This window comes from Bos mutus, chromosome 5, assembly GCF_027580195.1.
Source record: "Bos mutus isolate GX-2022 chromosome 5, NWIPB_WYAK_1.1, whole genome shotgun sequence".
Lineage (NCBI taxonomy): Eukaryota > Metazoa > Chordata > Mammalia > Artiodactyla > Bovidae > Bos > Bos mutus.
The window spans coordinates 91,960,036-91,987,937 of record NC_091621.1 but is presented as its reverse complement, the minus strand read 5'-3'; the positions used below and the strand labels follow the sequence as shown (position 1 = coordinate 91,987,937).

General features: G+C 40.9%; 1 protein-coding gene across 1 annotated transcript in view; it reads left to right on the top strand.

Moving 5' to 3' along the window:
• The window catches only part of TM7SF3 (transmembrane 7 superfamily member 3), a 38,422-nt gene extending 23,374 nt beyond the window's left edge, over positions 1-15,048 (top strand). The window contains exons 6-12 of the mRNA XM_005902450.3: positions 1,112-1,289; positions 6,012-6,098; positions 7,825-7,905; positions 8,528-8,680; positions 11,820-11,917; positions 12,862-13,024; positions 14,296-15,048. Of these exons, the coding sequence (XP_005902512.1) occupies positions 1,112-1,289; positions 6,012-6,098; positions 7,825-7,905; positions 8,528-8,680; positions 11,820-11,917; positions 12,862-13,024; positions 14,296-14,558 (1,023 nt within the window). The 3' untranslated portion in view covers positions 14,559-15,048. The remainder of the gene's footprint in view (positions 1-1,111; positions 1,290-6,011; positions 6,099-7,824; positions 7,906-8,527; positions 8,681-11,819; positions 11,918-12,861; positions 13,025-14,295) is intronic.
• Positions 15,049-27,902: the final 12,854 nt, after the last annotated feature.

Sequence of the window (27,902 nt, the reverse complement as noted above, 5' to 3'; positions counted from 1 at the left end):
TGTTGGGCCCTCACTCTGTTTGGAGTATTGACAGGAGACTAGTGAGCAGGATGTATAAGGTTTCTGCCCTTATGTCTTTTATAGTCTAGCAGTGGAGAAGGCAATGGCACCCCTCTCCAGTACTCTTGCCTGGAAAATCCCATGGACAGAAGAGCCTGGTGGGCTGCAGTCCATGGGGTTGCGAAGAGTTGGACACGACTGACCAACTTCACTTTCACTTTTCACTTCATGCATTGGAGAAGGAAATGGCAACCCACTCCAGTGTTCTTGCCTGGAGAATCCCAGGGATGGGGGAGCCTGGTGGGCTGCCATCTATGGGGTCGCACAGAGTCGGACACGACTGAAGCGACTTAGCAGCAGCAGCAGATGGGAAAAATTCTTTTACTTCGTCCTAACTAGTACATTTTACTTAATCATTATATCACATTTTACTTCAATTATTAACATATGCAAAGTCTTTCGATGTTTTTGTGTAAGAGCTTGATCATGTCAGCACGAACAGACTGTGTAGGGTAATCTTTCGACCAAATGAGTTGGTAAACTATTATATATAGGATGGATAGATAACAAACTGCTATGTATAGCAAGTGCATGCCTGCTAAGTCACTTCGGTCTAGTCTGGCTCAGCGACCCTATGGACTGTAGCTTTCCAGGCTCCTCTGTCTATGGGGATTCTCCAGGCAAGAATAGTGGAGTGGGTTGCCATGCCCTCCTCCAGGGGATCTTCCTGACCCAGGGATCAAACCAATATCTCTTAAGTCTCCTGCATTGGCAGGCGAGTTCTTTACCACTAGCACCACCTGGGAAGCCCGAGGTATAGCACAGGGAACTATATTCAGTATCCTGTGATAAACCAGAATAGAAAAGAAGATGAAAAAAATATATGTGTGTATAACTGAGTGACTTTGCTTTATAGCAGAAATTAACACAACATTGTAAATCATCTGTACTTCAATACATTAAAAAAAAGTCAAATGGCCTGGTGTAGGATTTAAACAAGAACAATGCTTTCATACTAGAATTTAATAGCACATGTAGGTGGGGTTATAATAGAAAAGCTTGTGGGGTTTGATTTTTTTAAACACTAATCATGCATTATTTTTGGCTTCAGGTGGTCACCCTCACAGCTGACGATAAGACAAGTGTTTCCTTCTCCTCTCTCCGGGGACAGGGTGTCATTTACAACGTCATCGTTCGGGATCCATTTCTAAACACGTCCACAGCTTACGTGCCCACTCACACGTACGCTTGCAGCTTTGAGGCAGAGGAGGGTAATTGTTCTTCCCTTGGTGAGTATGTAGATTTCAATTGTGAACTTTCTTCTTTGGCCTTGAAGAGCTTTATCAACTAGTAAAGAACCTCAGGATATTTACAAGTGCTTTTGTCTCGTTTATTCATTCATGCATTAAGCACACGCCTCCTGAGCACCTGTGTTACTCTGCTCTGTGTTCTAGGCACTAGGATAGAGGAGTGAACAAAATGGACAAAATACCTGCCCTCCTGGAGCCTGCATTTTAGTGGTGGGGGAAGGAGGCAGGCAAAAGACATTTGTAAAATACACAGTACCTAAGATAAGTGATGAGGACTAAGGAGCAAGAATTAAGTAGGAAAGGGAGATAACCAGTGAGGGCGAGAGAATTTGAGAAGCTAGCTAGGGAAGTCCTTACTGAACTGGTAGCTTTAGGGGGAGACCCATGGCAAGGCGAGGAGCCATGCCCATGTCTGGGGTGGGGAGTGGGTTGCCAGGCCGAGGAGACAGCCAGCACAGAGCCCTCAACTGGGAGCCTGCTGGTGTGGCTGCAGGAGCGGGCAGCCTCACAGGTCTTCCTTTGAGCTACAGCTTTTATTCCGAGTGCAATGAAAAAGCATTGGAGGGCCTGAGCAAATAATACTATGATCAGTCTCATATTTTAATGGGATCACTCTGGTGCTTTTCTTGAGAAAAATCAGGGGCAAGAGCAGAAATAGGGAGATTGATGAGGAGGCCATCATAGTGTCCAGGAGAGAGAGGACAATGGCACTCAGGGTGTTGTAACATCATCCTGTGTGTGTGTATTTAGCATTTTATTCTGAAACAGTTTCACAGAAAAGATGTAAAAATAATTCAAAGAATTCTGTATAATCTTCACCAACATTCCTCAAATGTTAGTTAACATGTTTGCTGTTTGCTTTTCATGCTTTATCTAGACATACACACATATCTACATGTTTTCCCCCTGAAGCATTTGAGAGTAAGTTGCAGACATAAAGACCCTTTCACCCTAAAATATTTCTGTTCCTTATACAGCCATAGTGACATTATCAAAATAAAATGAACATTGATATACTACTGTTACTTAATCTATAGATGTCAAATTTCATTGTTTGTTCCACTAATGTCCTTTATAACCAAAGGAAAAAAATTTTTTCTGGTCTGGGGTCCACTTCAGTATTATATGGTGCTTTATCTTCTTTAATCTGAAATAATTTCTTAGTCTGTTTTTGTCTTTCAAAAAACTTTACCTTTTTGAGGCATACAGGTTAGTATTTATTTTTGTAGAAAGTCTTCAAATTGGGTTTATCTGATGTTTCCTCCTAACTAAGTTCAGATGATACATTTTTGGCAGGAATACAAAAGAAGTGATGGAGTGTCATTCTCTGCAGACACCTGATGTCTGTCTGTTCCATTCCTGGTGGTCATGATCCTGAGTACTTGGTTAGGGGTGTCTGCCAGGTTTCTCCACTGAGAAGTAACCGTTTTTCCCTTTTGGAGAGATACTTCAAATGCAGGCAAATAACCGCTTCTCAAATTCTTCACTTGTTGGCTGGAGGATCCAGTGAACTTGCCTGAAATATTACCAGCGGGTTTGCCAAATGGCATTTTGCTCTATTTATTATTTCTTTCATGTTCATAGCTGTAGGAAAAAGGAGGGGGTCTCGGGACTGAGCTGATGGGCCAGCTAAGAAAGAGACTGGAAAAAGACCTTTGGATGTAGCAACAACTGGAGGCTGCTGGTGCCCTTGGGAGTGTTTCAGAAGAGCCTGATTGGAGTATGTTCAAGAACAAATAGGAGTAAAGAAATTGGAGAAAGAGTTCAAAGAGCTCTTTCAAGGAGTTCTCTATAAAGAATAAAGTCTGTTGGTTGTGGGAATTCCCTGGTGGCCCAGTGGCTAGGACTTGGCGCTTTCGCTACTGAGGCCCTAGTTCAATCCCTGGTTGGGGAACTAAGATCCTACGAGGTGCACAGTGTGGCCAAAAAATAAAATAAGTACGTAAATAAAGTCTTTTGGTTGTGTTCAAGCAGGGATTAATTTTTGCTCTTCTCTGCTAGAGCTGTATCCCACCCAGTTTTCCAGTGCCACGTGCAAGAGCCTTGAGAGATACAGTGCAAGAAACCAGGCAGATATAAGTTCTGTGGTTTGATGGCTAAGCTAGATCTTGTCTGGGTTTTTCTGTTCCTTTTCCCCTGAACCCTTTGCACCAGGGCCCCTCCTGATCAGAGCACTCTGGGCCCTGGCTTTCCACTTTAGATGGAGGAGAGGGAAAGGTCCCATCTGATTGTTCCTTCAACTCAGGGTGGAACCCTCCCGGTCATGTGAGTTCTATCACTTTCCTTTTCAACCTCGATGCACACTAGGATGACCTTCCTGAGCTTGGAGTAGGGAGGATGTATCCACGTTACCTCATTAAAAAAAAAAAAAAAAAAAAAAAATTTTATTGGCGTATAGTTGCTTTACAGTGTTGTGTTATTTTCTGCTGTAGAGCAAAGTGAATCAACTGTACATATATACATGGATCCCCTCTTTTTTGCCATTTAATTAAAACTGTTGCCTATGCCATTACCTATAGCGATGCTGTGATGACTAAAAACACTGGAAACGTTGGCTCTCCTCCATCCTCCCCTCCCACTCTCTATTTTACCTCTCAGTTCTACTTATGAAACCTTGTCTCCTCTCTGGTTTGCTTATATGTTTGACTTTCTCTCTCTCTCCTTCCTGGTGTTGTGATCGGAAATTCTTAGTTCCCCTCTGCTGTCTAATGTCCTGGAGGAACCTGGACATCTAAACTGGGTCAGTTTTTATCAGGCCACTTGCTGTCTCTGGCGATTGTACTTGTTGGAAACTTCCACTAGATTTTCACTCGAAAAAATTATCCCACTAAACTGCATGTTTTTGTTATAATGATTGAATTGTAGAGCAGCAGTCAATCACAGGGCAGGAGGAGAAGGGGGCGACAGAGGATTAGATGGTTGGATGGCATCACCAAATCAATGGACATAAGTTTGAGCAAGCTTCAGGAAATGGTGAAGGACAGGGAAGCTTGGTGTGCCGTAGTCCATGGGGTTGCCAGCAGTCGGATGTGAATTAGCAACTGCTGCTGCTGCTGCTGCTAAGTCTCGTCAGTCATGTCCGACTCTGTGCGACCCCATAGACGGCAGCCCACCAGGCTCCCCTGTCTCTGGGGTTCTCCAGGGAAGAACACTGGAGTGGGTTGCCATTTCCTTCTCCAACGCATGAAAGTGAAAAGTGAAAGTAAAGTCGCTCAGTCGTGTCTGACTCTTCGAGACCCCATGGACCACAGCCTACCAGGCTCCTCCGTCCATGGGATTTCCCAGGCAAGAGTACTGGAGTGGGGTGCCATTGCCTTCTCCGAACAACAACAAATAGGTCTGAAATAAGCAGGATGTGGCAGTAACTCTCATTTCATCTTTCCTTTCAGCTCTTCATTCACAGAGAAACTGATATGTAGCTATACTCTATGCCCTGCACATTCTGGCCTTCTATCTTGTGTTCTTTATCTAAAAGATAAAGTCTATCTAGGTCTTCATGGTATCCACTGGAATGCTTGAGTATTTTGTGTGTTTTGGCTTGTAGTTGGTTTGTAAATACCTCACATAAGTTTGTGTAGGTGCTGGGTTTTTATTTTTAGTTCAGAAATTATTTTCTTGTGTTTATCTCGGAGGAGTCATGATGGTGGTGAATTTAGTGGGCCTATTTTTCCCTTCAGTAGGGTTTATCTTTTGAATTCTAGTTTTTGTATTTAAGTTTGCACTGCTTGAGGATCACAGGATTAGATTCTTCTGCTTCAGGGAGCATATTGTGCTTTATCATTTGTTATTAAGCTATATTTTTTTATGCAGAGCATAAATTGATAATGCGTAATTGATAAAATCGGTAGTGACTTGTTCACGCGTGACTTGTAGAATAATACATGTTCTTTTATTTTATTGTGAGTTTCGGTTAACTTCGTTTGTTAGGGAAAACTTCGGTGAACTTTCATATACCATTATCCAGCCTTAACAATTTTGATTCATGGCTGTTATCTTGTTTCAGTTATACACCCACCCGTGTCTCTGCCCCTCCACCCTCCTTTATCCCTGGATTTTTTTAGAGCAGGTACCTAATGGTCATTTTGCTTATGGAATTTTGGTATGTGTGTCTTAAAGAAAAGGGCTATTAAAAAAAAATAGCCACAGTAGCATTAATACGAGTTTCAATGAAAAATATTGAAGGTAATTCCTTAATGGCATCAAATTAACAGCCAGTGTTTACCTCTTCCCAGTCTTGTTTTTCACCGTTCATTGGTTTGAGTCAGGTTTCACATGAGGTCTGTACGTTGCATGCAATTGGTGTGTCTTATTCCCTTGATGCCATAGTTCTCCCTCCCCACTCTCTCCTTTCTTTTTCTTCTAGTTTCTTTGTGAAGAAACAGAATTATTTGTTTTAGGCACACGCTCTTTCCTTCTCTTTTCCTCCATTCCCTTCCCCAAACGTGTCGCAGGTAGAATTGCAGACCCTTATCAGGAATCAGCTTTGTCTGATTTCTTTTTCTGTGGGACCTGCAGCCATTGGTATTCATCACCCACATAAAGTCACTAGAGGTGGCAAGAATGTTTCTAAAATAACTTATATACCTATGGAATAAATTATCACTTCACTCTACATTTTTTTCATGAAGCTTTTGTTCTGTACTAAATAGATACAAAGTGTCAAATTGGATGTATTATCCACTTAATTTTTACTCCTTTTAGGAAGAGTATCTACCAAAGTCTTCTTCACTCTTTTTGCCCTGCTTGGCCTCTTCATCTGTTTCTTTGGACACAGATTCTGGAAAACAGGTATTTTGTCTAAGATAGTTGCTACTTACATGCCTTGTGGTTTGTTTTTTTTTCCCCTGAAATGCTGCTGGGGAGTTTATGACCTGTAAGGAGAGTAAGCAACTGGTTATCTCCACTATTTTCATTGATTTGTAGCTGGGGTCTTTTAGTAAACATTTTACTGAATTACAGTGCATTTTAATTTTTTCTCTTTTCTCCACTAGGGAGTGCAAACTCCTCTTATTAAGCAGGGTATAAAGTTTGATTTGTGCATCCACCTTTATCAATTGCTAGAATGACTAGTTAACCAAAGATTACTAATTAGAAATCAGAATGTCTGTATACAAAATATATGTGGATTTTGGTGATGGTGATGGACGTGGTTTTGCACAAATCAGGCTGCAGATCAGTGAGGTTGAAATGTCTGTACAACCCTGGGAGGTTCAAACCGCAAGTGGGAACTCCACGATCTGCTCAGTGAAACCCAGTGAAGGGAGGAGAATATGAAATGTGCTTATTAAGTTGACTTGAATTCTTTGGATTACCTTTTGTATAACTAACGTTTGCATGAGTGCTTAGTCACTCAGTCATGTCCGACTCTTTGAAACCCCATCGACTGTAGCCCACCAGGCTTCTCTGTCCATGGGATTTCCAGGCAAGAACACTGGAGCACGTTGCCATTTCCTCCTCCAGGGGGTCTTAACTCTCCTGTGTTTCCTGCATTGCAGATGGATTCTTTACCCATTGAGCCTAATGTTTGTAGTTACTAAAAAATAAAAAATGAACCCTTCATGTAATTCATTAACAGGGGATATAATGTTATAACAAGGGGAGAGTGAACGTCATCCTCATCTTAGAAAACTGTTTGAACTGATAAGTTGTTTGAAACAGCAACTCCTTTCCTTCCATTGCTACCTTTTTTATCTTAATTGAGAAGAGGATATTGTGAAGAATATTTAATTGCTCAAAATGTAGAATGACCCTATAGTACAGAATTTAATTGTTAAGCTGTGTATGTAGAGTTTAAAAGATACTACTAGGTTTTATGGTTAAAGACAATAGTCGATGTTCATATTAAACAAGAGAGGATGAGTTAAAAGAAGACATAAAAGTCACATTTTGCTTTGGAATATATTTTTTAAGCCTTTCAAATTCTATTTTTGCTCATGTAATGAAGGGCTCCCAGGTGGCACTTCCACCTGCCAATGCAGAAGACACAAGAGATGTGGGTTCGATGCCTGGGTTGGGAAGATCCCCTGTGGTAGGAAATGGCACCCCACTCCGGTATTCTTGCCTGGAAGTTTTCATGGGCAGAGGAGTCTGGCAGGCTTCAGTCCATGGAGCCACAGAGTAGGATGTGGTTGAGTGAGCACAATGAACTGAAATCTAGTGTGTAATTTCAGATCAGACATAATAGCAAATGTACTATTTTTGTTTTAAATCAAGACTATAAATATATTAAACCAAGCTATGAAATTAACAATTAACTGATCAATCAAAACTGACCTATATACAAAAAATGTATCCAATAGTTAATACTTTAATTTGTACCCATTTAATAAAAATATTTACTCCCAATGACTTCTGAACTTTTCCTGCCTTTTAGATAATTATTTCTTTTCTTTGAATGCCTTCATGTATACATTCTGGGGACTGAAGAATGTATTTGTAGATTAGACATTTAAATTGCATTTACTAACTGTAGCTTTTTTTTTTTTTTTTTGCTTTCTTGGTGGTCTGCTACTAGAACTATTCTTTATAGGCTTTATCTTCATGGGATTCTTCTTTTATATACTGATTACAAGACTGACACCTATGAAGTATGATGGTAAGTGAACATAATATAGTTTGATGGAGGTTCAGAAAGCAGGGTGCTATTTGCACCCAGCACCCCTTGTATAGGTTGACCAGTACTGAGTGTGCTGTTCGCCTATGTGTGTAAAATAACTGGCCACCTATGCTCTACACATCTTCTGAACTACTCCTTCAGACCTTCTCTCCAAGGTTTTTAATCTGCGTGGGGAATTCCTTGGTACTCAGGGAAATGAAGGGCCATGTGGATTATAAGCCTGTGTTCCAGCTATGTGGTATATTGACAATATGACATTTACAACAGAGTGTTAGGATTTTCTTTACCTCAAAACAAACACAACCCTCCTTCCTTGTCATGCTCAACAGAATGCTTGTCACCCCTTCTTCCACAGTCCCAGATAGAGGTTGTACCAGACCATGCCTGTCACTCATCCTCAGAGGCTTAGCTCCCGGCTGGTTTCCAGTCTCAGACGCTCCCTAGAGAGGGCCTCTCCATGTTGGTTTCATGGCACTGCTGATGCACACTTGGTGCCCGACCCAGAGAAAGGCTAGTCTAGGCTGGCTTTGGTAACGTTAGCACATCTGAGCATGCATCTGAGAAGCTCTGATTTAACTGTCCATCCACTCTCCTTGTGCAGTCCGCCTGATTGTGACAGCCATCGCCGGAAGCATCGGTGGAATTTTCTTGGTGGCTGCTTGGTGGCGATTTGGAGTCCTCACGCTCTGCATGCTGTGTGTCGGACTGGTGCTGGGCTTCCTCGTCGCGTCAGTGGCTTTCTTCACTCCCCTGGGTAGGAGATGTGTAACTCATTTTATGTGTGTGCAGTTCATTGTCAGAGACTTTATTTCACCTTTCCAGTACACGTCCCTCCCCACTCCTCGTCAGGGATTTGGGGCCTCTCCTGAGAGTTCTGGAAACTTGCACTGACAGTGTGCCACTTTAGGGAAAGCCAGTACCACTAAGAATCCCCCTTTCCTCAAAGGCGCCCTATGTAGATGAATTCTAGAACATCTTCAGAGGTTGCCTTGGACCTACGTGTCATAAGGGGTCTGTGTGTATTTCTGTTGGTTGAAATTAATGGAGGTAAAAGGAATTCTTTATATATGGCAGAACAGTGGTTTTCAGTTTTTAAAACCCTGCAACTCTTTCTTCGAGTGAGTCTTAAGCAGAAGCCTGATACAACCCACAGATAAATTTGGCACTACTCTGATGGCAGCTGAGCCAGGGAGCCTGATGCTCTGTTGCCAGTCTTATCTTGTACCTCTAACCCCTGCTCCCACCCTTTGCAAGCCCTGAGTGTTCCTGAGGGACCTACTTGTAGTCATCCTAGCACAGTAGCACAGGGATGGTTTGGGGGATTTTAAATTATTCAGTTTCTATCCATTTAAAAAATCTAGGTAATGCGTAAGTTAACTCCCTTTTATAGGGGATGAAAGATTTTCCTTTTAACCTTCTAGGTTCTTTGGCTGCTCTAATAATTCAGTTGACATAAGACGGATTAATAGGAGAAAAACAAATTTAATTCTGTACCACAGGAGTCCCATAAAAATAGAAGACTCAAAGGCAGTCAGGCAGTTGAGGCTTCTCTGCCATCCTGAGCTAAGAATTCAGATGGAGTCTGAGGCTTCCGAGAGGTGGAGGGCACTTCACAGGAATGTAAGAAGGGCAGGTGTTTGGTAATCAGATGTCTGCCATTGCAGATGTAAAGCTGTCTCTGGTAATTGCTTTCATTCTGGGCCAGGCTTGTGATCTAAATTCTTTTAGGCAGTAAAGGGAGAGAAAAGTTTCCCCTGAATCTGCTGGGTCTTGATTGCCTTCAGCTCAAAATAATCCACATGCCAAAGGGACCCATTTTGGGGTGTCTGTTCTGCTCCCCTTCACTTTGTAGTTGTATGATAACTTACATTTCTTCAGTGGTAAAAAATCCTCCTGCCAGTGCAGGAGAGACAAAAGACGTCGGTTCAATGCCTGGGTCAGGAAGATCCCCTGGAGAAGGAAATGGCAACCCACTCCGATATTCCTGCCTGGAGAATCCCACGGACAGAGGAGCCTGGTGGGCTGCAGTTGATAGGGTCACGAAAGTCAGGCACAACTGAGCACACACACACTATGCATAAAATAGATAAATAACAAGGCCTTACTGTATAGCACAGGGAACTATATTCAGTATTTTGTAATAACCTATAATGGAAGATACTTCAAAAAAGAAACGTGTGTGTGTGTGTGAGAGAGAGTGAGTGAGAGTGGGTGGGTGGTATAGCCAAATCAGTTTGCTGTACCCCAGAAGCTAACATGACATTATTAATTATATTTCAAGAAAAAATAAAATTTTATAAGAGGGTATCTATGGCCAGAAGTACTCTATTAGGCTATTTTCTACTTCGGATAATGTTTAGTTCTTATATTAAAAAATTTTTAAATCAGAAAGAATTGGTGACCTGTGTGTTTACTGACAATTCCAAGGCCCTTTGCTCTGATTTTAGCAAACCTATAGCCAAGTTCATTCCAGGCCCCCTTACAGGTAGCTCTTTATCTACCTGCAAAGTAGCATTGTTTAGATTTGGCTAAATCACAGACTCTCAGGGATGTTTATTGAAAATGTACATTCAGAGCTCTACTCTAGAAGCGCCAACCCAAATACTATTTAATAAGCTTCCTTTTTGTTAACGTTTAGAAGATGGAGGGATGGTGGATTAGTCTTTTGTAGTTAATGTGTTGAACCATCTTATTTTTAGTAGTTAATGTATGAACTATCTCATCCCTCAAGGACATTTAGGGTAAGTGTGACCTTAATTAGAGTGGGTGCAAACTCATATTTCTAAGCACTAAAATTTGGAAAAGATTTGGTTGACTTCTAGATTTAATGAAATTACTGTTTTCACTTTATTATGTGTCCTCTGAATGGGTCAGTCTTCTCATGCCTGGCATCATAACTACTATTGTTAATCTCTTGTATTCCTTTTTTTAAGTCACATGTGCATGTTGTGAAGGATAGCATAGGTGAACTGGAGATACGATCCATCCATTCACCTCACTGAAGCATGTTGCAGTTTGCTTTCTGAGAACATGGGGTCTCCAGGTCAGAGCCCTTCACTATGGACCTCCAACTCTTTCAGGATACGTGGGTCTCAAGATACAGGGACATCTCCAGTTGGACCGAGGGATGGTGCCAGTGTCAGTATTAAATAATTGTCAGATTTACATTTTTGTTATTTAAACATAATTTATAATAGGAGTTCTAATAGATCCGTCCTGGGTCACCCCAAGGTGCACTGCACTTTAGAGAAGGGTTTTTAGTAGGATGGATTAGCTCACGTCTTAGCTAAATGATTAGCTCACATCTTTCCTGATGCCTGAGAAAAAATCACATCTTCCAGTGTACAGTGGATAAACAGGAAATGCATTGATGGTCAAAATCTACTAAACAGAGTCTGCTCCTTATATGGGATTTCATATATCAAGACATGATTGAGCGACTGAACTGAACTGACTGATGATCACTCTGAATGCCACTTATATTTTTTACTTCACAGTACAAAATCAGGGAATTATATAAATTTATAGCTAAAAGGGATGATTTGAAGCTTGGAGATAAAGTGGTTCAACCTTTTCATTTTAAGGATCAGGAAACAGGCCCAGCATCACAGCTGGTGAATGATCGAGCTTGGGCTAGTCCAGCCTCTTCTAAGTTATCCTGTAATAAATGCAGAGCATAACCTGCTTGATTTTTCCTCCTACCCCTCTACTTTCTTAGGACACATCCTTCAAAGAGGATTGTATTGATAGTTAAGTGAAAAGAAATCAATTCATTTCATAGTGCCTGTTTGTTACTTTAAACCTTCAGGGTATGTCTGTGTTCATATGTTGAGAAAATGAAATTTCACTTGGCGAACCTGTTGTTTACTCCTGATTTCTTTCTGCTTTTCCAGGAAACCTAAAGATTTTCCGTGTTGACGCAGTATTCTGGGTGACCTTCTCTTGTATAGCCATTTTCATTCCAGTGGTTTTCATGGGCTGCTTAAGAATAGTAAGTGTTTCATCAGGTCAGGATATTCACCCTATTTTCCTGAGCCTTCCTTTGTTCACTTATTGCATCATTTTGCATTTCTGTTCACTAGAGAGAGCTGTCTGTCTGTATCAGAGGATTGATTTTGAATAGCCTTGTTACTGTGAAAGCAAGAGAAGTTCTTGTTACAATGATCACATTATTTTTTTCCAGTAAGTGGTGCAGGTCATCACACTTCTAACAGCAGGAGCAGAGAAGGTACGGTGATGCAGCCACCTGATGGATTGTACATTTCTGCTGTCTCTCCAGGAGATTCTTCATCTACTTAGAATTTATCATTGAAGCTATTTTAGCGGGAAGACCTTTTCTATGATGAGGGAAACTGTGTTTTATGAACCATAGATGTTGAAAGTTTTTTTCAGTTTATCTTCTTTTTTTCATAATTTTATTTATTTTCCAGCCAAAATAAATTTTAAAAAGCACTGGGTCTTCATTGCTGCAAGTGGGTTTTCTCTAGTTGCGGTGAGCAGGGACTTGTTGCAGTGTGCAGGCTTCTCACCGCGGGGGCTACTCTTGTTGCTGAGCACAGGCTCTCAGACACTCGGGCTTCAGTAGATGTGGCATGTGGCTCTGTAGTTGAGGTTCCCAGACTCTAGAGCACAGGCTCCATAGTTATGGTGCACAGGCTTGGTTGCTCCAAGGTATACTGGATCGTCTCAAATCTGGGATTGAACCTGTGTCTCCTGCATTGGCAAGTGGATTCTTTATCACCAAGCCACCAAGAAAGCCCCCAGTTTATCTTTTCAGGTAACCTTTATTCAGTTCTAAGATTTGGTCCATTTTCATATGCCCTGAAGGAGCAGGAGTGATTCCCTGCTCCTCAGGGTTGAGGCCAGTGATGAAAGCTATAAAAACTATTATTGTCCTACCAGAGGTGATGCCTGAACACTTCTGCTTTTCCACAGCTGAACATACTGAGCTGTGGATTCATTGGCTCCTATTCGGTGGTCTTGGCCGTGGACAGTTACCTGTACACAAGCCTTTCTTACATCACTTTGAACATACTCAGGAGAGCACTCCATGTGGATTTCCGCAGAGCTTTTGTGAATGTGCCTTTTCAAACAAATGGTAAGACTCTAAATCCAAGAACCAAGTGATGGTCAGGTAGGGAATATTGGCTTACCTGTGCTAACAAGAGCTCTTATAACCAGATTGAAAGAAGGTTAACGGGACATAAGGAGGAAATTCACACTATCCAGATGGTATTAGAGCCCTATGTTAATGATTACTTATGATCATAGGAGCGAAGAATTTAAATTTGTAAGGTGGCTGAAATTCATACTTCTGAAAATCTAATAAATGAACTTATTAAGAAATTTCTAAACCAGGATTACTAAGGTTTATCTAGTCATTCCCGTTTGTCAGAAAAATGCTGAGAATAAAGCTGTTTGGCACCTTATGAATTGAGGGTAGTAGGGTGAGGGGTGAGAAGGACAACCTGATTTTTTTAGTTATTCCCTTGTTTCCTTCCTACAAAGAAGCACATAATTTGCTAATAAAAAGAGAAAGTGGTTTTCAGTCAGTAGTTGTGTTTTTCCTCAATTGTAAGAGTTGACCCATTAAAGATTTTCCATTAAGTTTTTGAAGGAAAAAAATGGCTACTAAATCAAATGTTCACAAAGATTGCAAGATATGTTGGTTTCAGAATGTTAAAATAGGGAGGATGGTAAAGCAAGACTTAGAATCGAAGGTATAGAAGCATGATTGCAATTGTTTTGAATGTTTAAGGTCAGCTTTTTCCCTCTGCTACCCTGAACCTGCCCTCATTGTTTAAGAGGTTGATGGTAGAGACCTTGAAATCCACGTGTTGTGGAAGTTTCAGTATTTGGCCAAACCTTTTACTGGAAGCTCAGTACAGTTTGTTGAATCTCTTCATGCATTTCTATATCTACTCTATATGAGTGGGGTGGGGTCCCATACAGGATGGAATGGGAAAAGAAGAGCATGGTGGTCTCTGATGTTCCATGTTGTGTGTCTGTGAGATCACTGCCTTTCCTCTCCACTCTGGAAAAACACAACAAACAACTCTGCCTTTGAACACTATGCCTGTAGTCATAAAATACTGGAATGCCAAGGCTCCAAACAACTGATTCCTTTATAACTCTGGACTTTCCAATGCCTGTAATAGGAAATTCCTATCTTGAAATGTAAGACTATAGTTTCCTTGCTTATTCCCTGGCTTGTAAGTGAGGAAATACACATATATTTGGACATCCTCACCATTAAGTGTAGTATTAACTGTGAAAAGACGATACAGATTGAAGCTATAAAATGTCTTAACATCTGTGCTTGGTTTTAAAATACAAGAGTTCAAACTGTGCTTTTCTACTGTTCTGTAGACTTTATTGTCCTGGCAGTATGGGGGATGCTGGCTGTAAGTGGAATTACGCTACAGATTCGAAGAGAAAGAGGGCGGCCGTTTTTCCCTCCCCACCCATACAAGTTATGGAAGCGAGAGCGTGAGCGCAGAGTAACGAACATTCTGGACCCCAGCTACCACATCCCTCCACTGCGAGAGCGACTCTTCAGCCGATTAGCCCAGATTGAAGGGCTCTTCCAGAAGGAGCAGCCAGCAGGAGAGAGAACGCCCCTGCTTCTGTAGATGCCAGAACGCTTGGTCAGGGCAATCTAGAAGTACAACCCAGGTACCTTTTCAGGTTCGGTGTTGCTGCCTGGCTGCTTCAGCAGTCTCTGGGGCAAGTCTGCTAAGAAACCGGCTCTGCATCTGTGCTTTGTACAGTACTGTGGTCTCTTTATTGAAAGAGGGTAAGGGCATGCCTGGGAGATGACAGTAATTCTAAGTGAGAGTGAGAAAGGTGGTCATAATGTTGGTGGTAAGGAGGTTTTTCTTTATTACCAAATTTTTAAGAAATTACATTTTTGGTTTATAAGTTATGTGTCAATTTACTCCGTTAAGTATACACTTAAAAAAAATTAAAAATTGTTGTTCTGTAAAGCCATGGTGGGTTTTTTTGCCTTCTTTTTTTTTTTTTGTAACTCCTTGAACAATTCTCTCACTTAAGTCTGTCTAAACTTGGGGACCAGGGCACGGAGGGCGGTTTTATTTAAATAAATTTTTATTTGCCACTGTGTTTGTAGTTTTGGAGATTTGGTATTGCATCTTTGAACTTCAGAGTACAAAGTGGGGAAAACTAACTTATTTTCTGACTACAAGCAATCTGATTACTTAGTTGCACATAAATATCATATATTATCAAAAATTACCCTTTTGTTTATCTTCATGATAAAATACATATTTACCCTATCGATCATTTTTAAGTGTATATATAGTTCAGTTGGTACCCCTCATCTTTGCCTTTTAGTGCTTAAAATAGTAATTTAAATAGCTGAAATATTTCAATTATTTGAAAAGAGGTCAATTTATATAGATAATGAAGCTCTTATATGGATGACTTATTTATATTCCAGATAAAAAAATGACTTTTTTCCTTTCAAAACCTTTTAACATAGTTTTGACAGCTGATTTCTAATTTAAACTGCATTCAATGACATATAAATTATTTTATTTGGGGGAGATAAATTGGCCCCTAGCTTCATCTATAGTCCCATTTATAAGGAAACCTTTAACATATTTGCATTTTGTAGTTCTTTCTGCTAAATTAAGTTGTTAGAGCATTGGTACAACTTCAAAAATATCAGTATGAAGTCTTTGTCCTATCTGTGTTGTAAATTGATGAGAGAGAAGGGATTTAGGTGTTGAATAAAGCTGCTTTCAGTGAGGCCCCTGGATTCTGTGAGACGAGTCCCTTCAGTTCCGACTTTGTTGCATCACAAGAAAGCACCCAGACGCCCGGGGCTGCATCCTTGCTCCTCATGGCCTTCTAACAACTGTCAGAGTCTCCGCCAGGGTTCTACCTTGTATCTGAAGCTCGTGACTGAGATGCCTGAGTAGCCGTGAGGTTGGTTATGGTTGCCCTACTTTGTGAGTTAACCACTATTTAAATGATGCTGCTTTTACAGGTTTTTCAATATACAATAGGTTTTGAGGCTTCCGGTAACTGGAAACTTTTCAGCTTTGCTCTTAAAAGTGTTATGGAAAGCCTGAGACAAAATGAAAAAAAAAATGTATAATAATTTCTTGCATTGAAAAATTGAAATTACACAGGTGTTCGTTTACTATTTATTTTGTAATCTTCACTGTTTATATAACTTCAAAAAACACTTGAATGTGAAGGAAAAAATTGTGGGCTTTTTTTTATGATTCACCATAGAGATTCTGTATTCTGCTATATCATAAATTCTAACAAAGTGACCTGGAATATTTGTGTTTTTTTTTCTATACCGTCAAAATGTCTGCCAGTAAAGATTATAAAGACAAAACATGCTTTCTTGGAGAGGGGAGACAAATTGTTTAAAGTTTTTCATGATAGTTTGTGAGTAATAAGCCAGTTTGTTTAATTTTTTAATAATAAATACCTATTTTGAAACAAATGCAAAAAAGTCTCATTATTATAAAATTCTTATAAAATTTTTTATCATCTGTATTTGTACAAAAGTAATAAGACATGAGGACAGTTTAATAGCTATAAACACAAGTATTTAATTTGGACAAATAATTTTTTATTTCAAAAAATCAGTTTAACAGAAACAGACTCACAGACTTAGAAAACAAATTTATGGTTGTAGGACGGTGTGGGGGTAGGGGGTGGGAAGGTTGAAGGGAGGGGATAGTTAGGGAGTTTGAGATATACATGTACACAGTGCTATATTTAAAATGGATAACCGGCAAGGACCTATTTTATAGCACAGGGAACTCTGCTCAACATTACATAACAACCTAATTGGGATAAGAATTTAAAAAAGGATACATGTGTATGTTAAAAAAAAAAATCAGTTTAAGCATAAATGGAATGATAGGAAATGAAGGAAATCTGGGATAATGCGTTAAAGGTTATATCCTTTAGTAGACGGAAAGCTGTTGTCTTTAATGCATTAGTTTGTGTTGATGTCATTAGTACTTTAGTTGAGTCAAACAGAAAAATAATAGTGTTGTCAGAAACTTGTTTCTACCATTTAAATGTTTTAGTTCTGATTAATCTATTATGGATTAGCTATTAGGTTGCCAAACCACAGCAGCTAACCAGTGCTATAAACCTGTTGAGTTCTATATAAAGTGGGATAGAAAACTGATTCTAACAAAGAAATTGCTACAATGTTAGAGCAGGAATGGACTTTAGATACAATGTTATCTGATCTTAACATGTAATCATGTTATTTTGTACTCGAGGAAATTCTTAGGGAGTAAATTATATAAAGTCACAGTTATCAAATAGTGCCCAGACCAAAATTTGAGAACTCCCTATCCAAATGTGCTTTACACTCTTATTGTGATGAAAATGTGAATCATTGATTTTTTTTTCAATTTTCTTCTGTTGTTAGTGAATTCTTAGGAAGCTCCTATGCTCCTAATATTGCCATGATCTCTTCTTCTAGGAAGGTGTTAATTTTGCACAGTGAAAACATGTTTTTTCCAAGTTACGGTCATGGACCATTTTATATTCATTATAAAGTATATAATAGATATTTAGTTTCCAACTCCATAAGTATTTCACCACAGCAGCATTTGTAGTGAATTTTTTGGTATCAAGTTCACTCCTTGATGATGTACTTGGTACCTGTTGTTAACCTTCATTAAAACCCTAGAATTCTTGGCTCTTGCCGGGAGCCAGCACGGGAGTCCCCACCCCATGACAAGTTCATGTGGGAGAGATCTGGTGGGCAAGGCAAGCCAGAACTCGAGGGGTGCCTCTCTGGGCCTGCCTGAGCATCTACCCCAAAACCTGAGCCTGTCTGTTTTACTGCTTCATGACTTTCACCAACTCCTTTGCCAGTCACAAGGGGCTATCCCCAACCACTCTTATCTGTAAGAAAAGCAACTTAGAGCTCTAGTTACTAAGTCTCCAGGGTATAATAAGGTGTGTTCCAATTGTGTTTCCCTCAGAAAGCCTTCTAACCTGCCTAACAGGTTTCCAGACTCCTACAGCCATGTATGTGATTGTAGTCTCCCAACCATATGAGACACAAGGAGACTCAGTTACTTTAACAATGCAGAGCCTCTCGGGAAATTGTTAAAACAGAACTGATAGAAGATTTCTTTGTGGAATTAATGCCTGCTGCCAAGTTTCCATATTTCCCACCCTCTGTGTCCCTGAGAGTGTATTGATTAATATAGTTGATATATAAGAAATATAAGTAGAAGCTTTAATGTTAATAATAACCTTGGACCCCTAAGCTAATAAATTCTTCCCTTATTACCCCCACTGCACCCTTGCCCCATAGGAATGCAACTCTGCCTAGTGCTTTTGGGGAGTGGTACTAAACTCTAAAGTCACCTTTGGAGAAAATAAGTTTTTCTGGTTGACTAATTCTTATCAGAATAAAAATGTTAGCAGGTCTCCTGACCAGAAGATGATGTAAATCATAAAACCTTTGTATCTGAAGAAAAGCCTGGTTTCAAGGTCTGCTGACCTTGCATGACTTTACATCCCCTATTATCTTCTATGTACAACTTTGGGTATAAAAGCCCCTGCTGGAAATAAAGCTACGGACCCTGCTCACTAAGCTCAGTCTCCCCGTGTCGTTCTTTCTCGTCTCCTTTTCTTTCCTTTTGTCTCTACTCTTTCTTCTGGCCAACGTAATTGGAGCGTGGGGGTATATTAATTTCCCATGTAAATCAATTATAATTAGGCCTCTGATTCTCTCCACTGACGCTATCCCATTTCGCCAACGCTGTCATCTGGAGGGAATCCCTGGATCCAACCGGGGCTGGACCCCAGTAGGCTCTCATTTCCTGAAAACTGTAAGCTTTCCCACTGTGATCCAGTCCTTAGGAGCAAGGCTGCCTGTGTTTTCCTTTTTGACATGCATTGAATTGTGCCATCCACCCAAAAATTATATGTTGAAGCCCTCACCTGCCAGTATTTCAGAGTGTGACTGTATTTGGAGAGAAGTGAAAAGTGAAAGTGTTCATTGCTTTGTCGTGTCTGACTCTTTGTAACTCCACGGACTGTAATCCATGAGGCTCCTCTATCCATGGGATTCTCCAGGCAAGAATCCTGGAGTGGGTTTCTATGCCCTCCTCCAGGGGATCTTCCTGACCCAGGGATCGAACCCAGGTCTCCTGCATTGCAGGATTCTCCCACATTGCAAGCAGATCTTTACTATCTGAGCCACGGGGGAAGCCCATTTGGAGAAAGGGCTTTATTAAAGAGTTAATTAATTAGGTAACCGAGCTTCCCAGGTGGCTCAGAAGATAAAGGATCTGCCCACAATGCAGGAGGCCCTGTTTGATCCCTGGGTCAGGAAGATCCCCTGTAGTAGGAAATGGCAACCCACTCCAGTATGCTTGTCTGGAGAATTCCGTGGACAGAGGAGCCTGGTGGGCTACCGTCCATGGGACTGCAAAAAGTCAGAAATGACTGAGTGACTAACACTTTCACTTAGGTGAAAATGAGGCCATCAGGGCGAGCCCTTAATCCTATCTGAAAAAGATTAGAACATACAAGGACTCTGGGACAAAGTAGGTGTGAGCACACAGTGAGATGGTGGCCACCAGCCAGCAGAGGAGAGTGGTCTCAGATGAAACATATCTTGATCTTGAACTTGCAGCCTCAGAACTGAGAAAGTTTCTGATGTGATGTCGCCCGGCCTGTGGTATTTTTGTTATGGCAACCCTGGCAAATTACTACACTTTACAAGTCCATTTAATCCTGCTTGTTGATTGGAAGACACCTGTGCAGTCTGGCTACTGCTTTTGCAAGGACCATTCTTTATGAAACTGAGGTAGAGAGGGGTTCAAGTTAGTGGATACTTGGACTCACTAGGGACCCTATAATCATGGCTCTGGGGAGGCTGGCAGTTCTGGATCAAGCTACATCAGCACCAGGGACAAAATTTAAAAAATTGTAATACCATAATACTCTGATTTGGACCTCACCTTCATTCATCCATGCAATATTTTGTTAAGTTCCTAAGTGCCAGGCATTGGCAAAAATCAGGCCCAGTCCCTGCTTCAGGGCTTAGCGTGTGATGAGGCAGACACTAAAATAGTTATACAAAAGAAATACAATACACAATGGAAATTTACCATGGAATTGGAGGTAAAATCTGGGATGCCAGGGAAGAATTCCTTGAGGAAATGACATTTAAGTGCAGACCTTGAGGAGGATCTTCGTTTTTTGAATGTTGAATTTTAAGCTAGCTCTTTCACTCTCCTCTTTCACCCTCATCAAGAGGCTCTTTAGTTCCTCTTTACTCTCTGCCATAAGGGTGGTGTCATCTGCGTATCTGAGGTTATTGATATTTCTCCCGTTAATCTTGATTCAAGCTTGTGCTTCATCCAGCTGGTATTTCACATGATGTAACCTGCGTGTAAGTTAAATAAGCAGGGTGACAACATACAGCCTTGACGTACTCCTTTTCCAATTTTGAACCAGTCCATGGAACAATGGATAGTTAGAACAATCGTTCTAACTATTGCTTCTTGACCTGCATACAGGTTTCTCAGGAGGTAGGTAAGGTAGTCCCATCACTTCACAGCAAATAGAAGGGTAAAAAATAGAGACAGTGACAGACATTATTTAATTGGGCTCCAAAATCACTGCGGATGGTGACTGCAGCCATGAAATTAAAAGACGCTTGTTCCTTAGAAGGAAAGCTATGCCGAACATAAACAGTGTATTGAAACACAGAGACATCACTTTGCCGACAAAGGTCCATATAGTCAAAGCTATAGTTTTTCCAGTAGTCATGTACGGTTGAGAAAGTTGCACCACTATAAAGAAGGCTGAGCACCAAAGAAGTGATGCTTTCAAACTGTGGTGTTGGAGAAGACTCTTGAGAGTCCCTTGGACAGCAAGGAGATCCAACCAGTCAATCCTAAAGGAAATCAGTCCTGAATACTCATTGGAAGGACTGATGCTGAAGCTGAAGCTCCAATACTTTGGCCACCTGATGTGAAGAGCTGACTCATTAGAAAAGACCGTGATGCTGGGAAAGATTGAAGGCAGGAGGAGAAGGGATGACAGAGGATGAGATAGCTGGATGGCATCACTGACTCGATGGACATGAGTTTGAGCAAACTCTGGGAGATAGTGAAGGACAGAGAAGCCTGGCTTCTCTGTCTGCAGTCCATGGGATCGTAAAGGGTCGGACACGACTTAGTGACTGAACAACAACAGCTGGAGGATGAGGGCTTCCCTGGTGGCTCAGATGGTAAAGAATCTGCCTGCAATGTGGGAGACTCGGGTTTGATCCCTGGGTTGGGAAGATCCCCTGGAGAAGGGAATGGGAACCCACTCCAGTATTCTTGTCTGGAGAATACTATGGACAGGGAAGCCTGGAGGGCTACAGTCCATGGGGTCACGAAGAGTCGGACATGGCTGAGCAACCAACAGTTTCACTTTCACTGGAAGATGAGTTAGGACCACAGGGAGGCATAGTGCATTCCATGCGGTAGAGGAAAACCATGAACAAAGCCTGGGGGACTTCCCTTCTCATTTTGGAGATGCCCCAGTGGAATCTCACTTGTATGCCCACCAGTCATTATAGCCCTTCATTTTGGTGCTTGGCAGAATCAGCTCTCCCAGTCTCAGCTCTTGTCATTTTGAGCAGTTGATCCAGACAGGATGTCATTTTTTTTTTTAATCAAGTTACAATTGATACATAACATTGTGTAAGTTGAAGGTGTACCATATGCTGATTTAATACATTTATATATTACTATATAATTATCATTAGAGCATTAACTAAATCTCTATCATGTCACATAATTCTTTTTTGTGGTGAGAAGAGTTAAGATTTCATTTATCAGCAACTTAGAGTATTGCTGACTGTAATCATTATGCTGTGAATTAGATGTCCAGAATGTATCTATTTACCTTCTCATTTTAAGTTTATATCTTTAAACATTCTCCCCAGCTCCCCTTGCCCCTACCCCTGGTAACCACCATTCGACTTCTGTTACTAGGAGTTTGGCTTCATTAGATTCCACAGATTAGTACCACAGTTGTTTGTCTTTCTCTGCTGACTTATTTCACTGAGCATAATGCTGTCAGGGGTCATCTGTGTTGTCACAAATGGCAGACCTTCCTTCTTTCCTATGGTTAAATAATATTTGATTACATACATATGCAACATCTTTGTCCATTCATCCACTGAGGGACACTTAGGTAGTTTCCCTACCTTGGCTATTGTGAATGATGCAATAAACACAGGCATAAAGATAATTTTTCAATATCCTGTTTTCCTTTTTGTGTGTGTATGTGTGTGTATATCTAGAAGTGGGATTGCTGGATTATATACTGGTTCTGTCTTGATTAATCATCAGTCTTCTGTTCCTCATTACATTTTAACTGTTTTACAAAACTGCACAGAGTACACCTTGCCTTTTTTATTTACCTTTTTCCATTCCTCCCAAGACCCTAGAATTTATCGATCATTCCCTGGCAGAATCCCAGTGACTCACAAGCCGTGACCCTTGGAATCACTCCTTCTATTCCAGAGTCCTGTACACACAAGTATAATAATATATGACACTACTTCCCCTGGAAGGAGGTTAATAAATGGCCACATTTTTTTTGAAGTCTTTTCCCTTTGAAGTCTTTAAGGAGGAAAAAGCCTATTTCACATGAGGTTTCATGGCTCCTCCTCTAGTGGATTATCTTTTGCCCAGATTAGCTTCAATGTGCTCAGCCTGCCTATAGTCATGGTGCAGGATCTGGGAGCTTTGAGGACAGGGGCAGAGGATCAGAAGCAGCTGCAAACAGCAAGGAAGAAAATGTAGTAAGCTCCCTGCTTCTCCATGGGTGGTGTATATCACGTAAAACACACCAGTGATTTTCTTTCTACTGAATAGAGATGTTTTTCACCTCTTGCATAATATGTATGTCTAGAGTCCGCATGAGCTGGGAACAAAAACCTTACAATTATTGAGATAGGTCTTAAAATGAACATATTCTAGGGGAAGTTAATATTTGAGAAATTCATTCATGTTCTCTTACATCAGCTTTTGGTTTGACAGGACTGAGCACTTCATCCCTGCTGCTGCTGCTGCTGCTGCTGCTAAGTCGCTTCAGTAGTGTCTGACTCTGTGCGACCCCATAGATGGCAGCCCATCAGGCTCCGCCGTCCATGGGATTTTCCAGGCAAGAGTACTGGAGTGGGGTGCCATTGCCTTCTCCGACTTCATCCCTGAGTGGTACTAAAATCTGAGATAAAAATCCTCTGGCACTGAAAGCAACCAAGGACGACTAGCCCTGTTCATCAGCTATTTATACAAATCAAAGCAATGTGCTGAGGTTCAGGGTTACATACAAACATAATAAGGACAAGCTCTTACGCTATGCTAAGTCACTTCAGTCGTGTCCGACTCTGTGCGACCCCATAGACGGCAGCCCACCAGGCTCCCCCGTCCCTGGGATTCTCCAGGCAAGAACACTGGAGTGGGTTGCCATTTCCTTCTCCAATGCATGAAAGTGAAAGTGAAGTCACTCAGTCGTGTCCGACTCTTAGGGACCCCATGGATTGCAGCCTAACAGGCTCCTCCGTCCATGGGATTTTCTAAGCAAGAGTACTGGAGTGGGGTGCCATTGCCTTCTCCGAAGGACAAGCTCTTAGGGAATGCCGATTCTAATGAGCTTTCTTCTTTGTTTCAGTTCAGTTCAGTTCAGTTCATTTAGTCGTGTCCAATGCTTTGCAATCCCATGGAATGCAGCACACCATGTTACCTTGTCCATCACCAACTCCCGGGGCTCACTCAACCTCACGTCCATTGAGTTGGTGATGCCATCCAACCATCTCATTCTCTGTCATCCTCCGCCTTGGATCTTTCCCAGCATCAGGGTCTTTTCCAAAGAGTCAGCTCTCCGCATCAGGTGGCCAAAGTATTGGAGCTTCAGCTGCAACATCAGTCCTTCCAATGAATACTCAGGATTGATTTCCTTTAGGATGGACTAGTTGGGTCTCCTTGCTGTCCAAAGGACTCTCAAGAGTCTTCTTCAACACCACAGCTCAAAAGCATTAATTCTTTGGCACTTAGCTTTCTTTATAGTCCAACTCTCACATCCATACATGACCACTGGAAAAACCATAGCTTTGACTAGACGGACCTTTGTTGACAAAGTAATGTCTCTGCTTTTTAATATGCTGTCGGGTTGGTCATAACTTTTCTTCCAAGGAGCAAGCACCTTCCAATTTCATGGCTGCAGCCACCATCTGCAGTGATTTTGGAGCCCAAGAAAATAAAGTCAGCCACTGTTTCCATTGTTTCCCCATCTATTTGCCATGAAGTGATGGGATCAGATGTCATGATCTTCGTTTTCTGAATGTTGAGTTTTAAGCCTATTTTTTCACTCTCCTCTTTCACTTTTATCAAGAGGCTCTTTAGTTCTTCTTCACTTTCTGCCATAAGGGTGGTGTCATCTGCATATCTGAGGTTATTGATATTTCTCCCAGCAATCTTGATTCCAGCTTGTGTTTCATCCAGCTCGGCATTTTGCATGATGTACTCTGCATAGAAGTTAAATAAGCAGGGTGACAATATACAGCCTTGACGTACTCCTTTCCGGATTTGGAACCAGTCTGTTGTTCCATGTCTTGACCTGCATACAGATTTCTCAGGAGGCAGGCAAGGCGGTCTGGTATTCCCATCTCTTTCAGAATTTTCCACAGTTTGTTGTGATCCACACAGTCAAAGGCTCTGGCATTGTCAATAAAGCAGTAGATGTTTTTCTGGAACTCTCTTGCTTTTTCGATGATCCAGCGGATGTTGGCAATTTGATCTCTGGTTGCTCTGCCTTTTCTAAATCCACGGTTCACGTACTGTTGAAGCCTCTTGGAGAATTTTGAGCATTACCTTGCTAGCATGTGCTACTGCTGCTGCTAAGTCGCTTCAGTCGTGTCCGGCCCTGTGCGACCCCATAGACAGCAGCCCACTAGGCTTTTCTGTCCCTGGGATTCTCCAGGCAAGAATATTGGAGTGGGTTGCCATTTCCTTCTCCAATGCATGAGTGAAAAGTTAAAAGTGAAGTTGCTCAGTCATGTCCCACTCTTCGCAACCCCATGGACTGCAGCCTACCATGCTCCTCCATCCATGGGATTTTCCAGGCAAGAGTACTGGAGTGGGGTGCCATTGCCTTCTCCTGCTAGCAAGTGAGATGAATGCAATTGTGCAGTGGTTTGAACATTCTTTGGCATTGCCCTTCTTTGGGATTGGAAAGAAAGTTGACTTTTTCCAGTCCTATGGCCACTGCTGAGTTTTCCATATTTGCTGACATATTGAGTGCAGCACTTTCACGGCATCATCTTTCAGGATTTGAAATAGCTCAACTGGAATTCCATCACCTCCACTAGCTTTGTTTGTAGTGATGCTTCCTAAGGCCCATTTGACTTTACATTCTAGGATGTCTGGTCAAGGTGAGTCATCACACCATTGTGGTTATCTGGGTCATGAAGATATTTTTTTGTATAGTTCTTCTGTGTATTCTTGCCACCTCTTATCTTCTGCCTCTGTTAGTTCCATACCATTTTTGTCCTTTTTTGTGCTCATCCTTGCATGAAATGTTCCCTTGGTATCTCTAACTTTCTTGAAGAGATCTCTAGTTTTTCCCATTCTATTGTTTTCCATTCTTTGCATTGATCACTAAGGATTTCTGTTAGAAAACTCAAATGTAGCCTATTGATACGCAAGAAGTAGGTCCTGTGTTTCAAGATCAGTGCATTTTTATTTTAGGCACAATCCTATCCATTGATATTGATTTCAATATAGCGAATTTTCTGAAGGCTTTTGGTTACTCTAAAACAGTGGCCTTACTCTTTCCCTTTTACTCATGTGGAAAAAGACTTACAAGGGATATCATTAACTGAAAAGAAAAACCATGGTGAAAAAGCAAGGCAACTTACTAGACATGGGTTTTAGGACGAGGTTGACTACTCTGAATTGTATATTTTCCACATGTTGGATTTTTTACCACGTACAGTTCTTTTTCCTTTATGTGAAAAATAAATAACAAAAGTGAACATAATCTAACAAAGCTCTGGGAATTTATACACCAGACATTACAGTGCAAAAGCCTATACATATATGTTTATTTATATAAATGTTTAATGCAGCATTTAACAAAAACTGCAATCTGAATAAACACCAATAAGAGAAATAGTTGAAAAAATTATAATGTATTTATCCAATGATGGTTACAAAATACTGGTTTGTATGTTAAAGAATTTAGTTGGCTAGAGTATGTTAACAATAGAATAATTTGTTAGAATACTGATGTTGTTTGCTTCTGGACATTTCTCCCATGCATTTGATTCTTCAGTCAGTTCAGTTCAGTTGCTCAGTTGTGTCCGCCTCTTTGCAACCCCATGGACTTAGTCGTTTTATGTGCAACTTAGTATTACGGTTCTTATGCAAATTTAGGCACTTATTTTTTCCTTCCTGTTGTTAGAATCAAGCCACAGGATATAATAAACCTCACTGAATGGGTATCAATAATTTAGATTATTTAAAAAACTAAATTTAACTCTTTTCCTGTTGTATTTAGGTTGAATCCAGTTTAACTAAATCATTATCATAATGTGGCTTTAGCCAATGGAAGCAGTGGTGATGCTGAGAAATGCTAAGATTCTGATACACAGTTGACCCTTGAATAACAGGTTTGAATGGATTTTTTTTTCAATAGTAAATACTACAGCAGTACATCATCTATGGTTGGTTGATCCACAGATTCAGACCCTCACAATACAGAGGAACACCGGATATGTTATACTCAGATGTTCAACTGTGTAGAATCAGCACTACTAAACCCCGTTATGGTTCAAGGGTCAATGGTATTTAGAATGGAGATTCGACAGGATTTGCTGATGAACTTGGTGCAAGATTTAAGACGTGGAGTCAAAGATGCCATCAAGGATTTTGACTCTAGGAGTTGGAAAGATGGAGCAGTCATCAACTGAGATGGGGAAAAATACAGAGAGATTTGAGAGTCAGAAAGGAATTCAGCTTTGGACACCTTAAGTTTGATATTTCTCTTAGTCACAGTTGGAGGAGTCTAGAGTTAACGAGGTCTAATGAGAGCTGTAAATGTGAGAGTCATCTAGCATATAGGTGGTATTTAAAGTCCCAAGACTGGATGAGATCAGCAAGGAAGTGAGTGAGATTCAGAACAGGAATGAGAATCAAGCCCTGTGGTTCTCTGTTAAGAAATCACAAAGAAAAGAACAAAGGAGAATGAGCTGCAGCCAGTGAGTTAAAAAGGAAACATCTCCTCAAATACCAATTAGAAATTCTTCTTCCTCAACAGTTCACTAAAAATTGTACTCTTGTTTTACTCTGAAAGTCAAAAAAGGTAGTAGTCACCACAAATTAAGGACCTGTGATCTTCCATTCATTAGAGTCAGTTTAGGAACACAACACTTTGGAAGATATCTTGATGTTAATATCAATTTGAGCAGAAAACATTTTATCTGTGAGCATGTACATAAGTGGTTTTTCAGAATTGTATTCCTTTTATAAAATAAATAATATGGTAGATAGATGATAAATAATAGATGATATATTCATTTCCTAAGTCTGCAGTAACAAATTATTACAGACTGGTACAGGCTGGGTGGGAAGCTTAACAGAAATGTCTTCTCTCAGAGTTCTGAAAATCAAGAAGGCCATAAGCCTGGGATCAAGTAGAGCGGATCCTTTCTGGAGGCCTGAGGGAGACGAGGTCATTCCATGCCTCTTTCCAAGCTTCTGGAGGCATCTCATAAACCTTAGGGTTCCTTGATGTGCATAACCCTCTGCCTCTGTCTTCACGTGACTTTCTCCTTGTGAGTTTCAAATCTCTTCTTTTCCTATAAGGACACTAGTCATTGGATCTAGGATTCATACAATATCCAGGAGGATCTTATCCTGAGATCCTTAAACCTGTAAAGACTG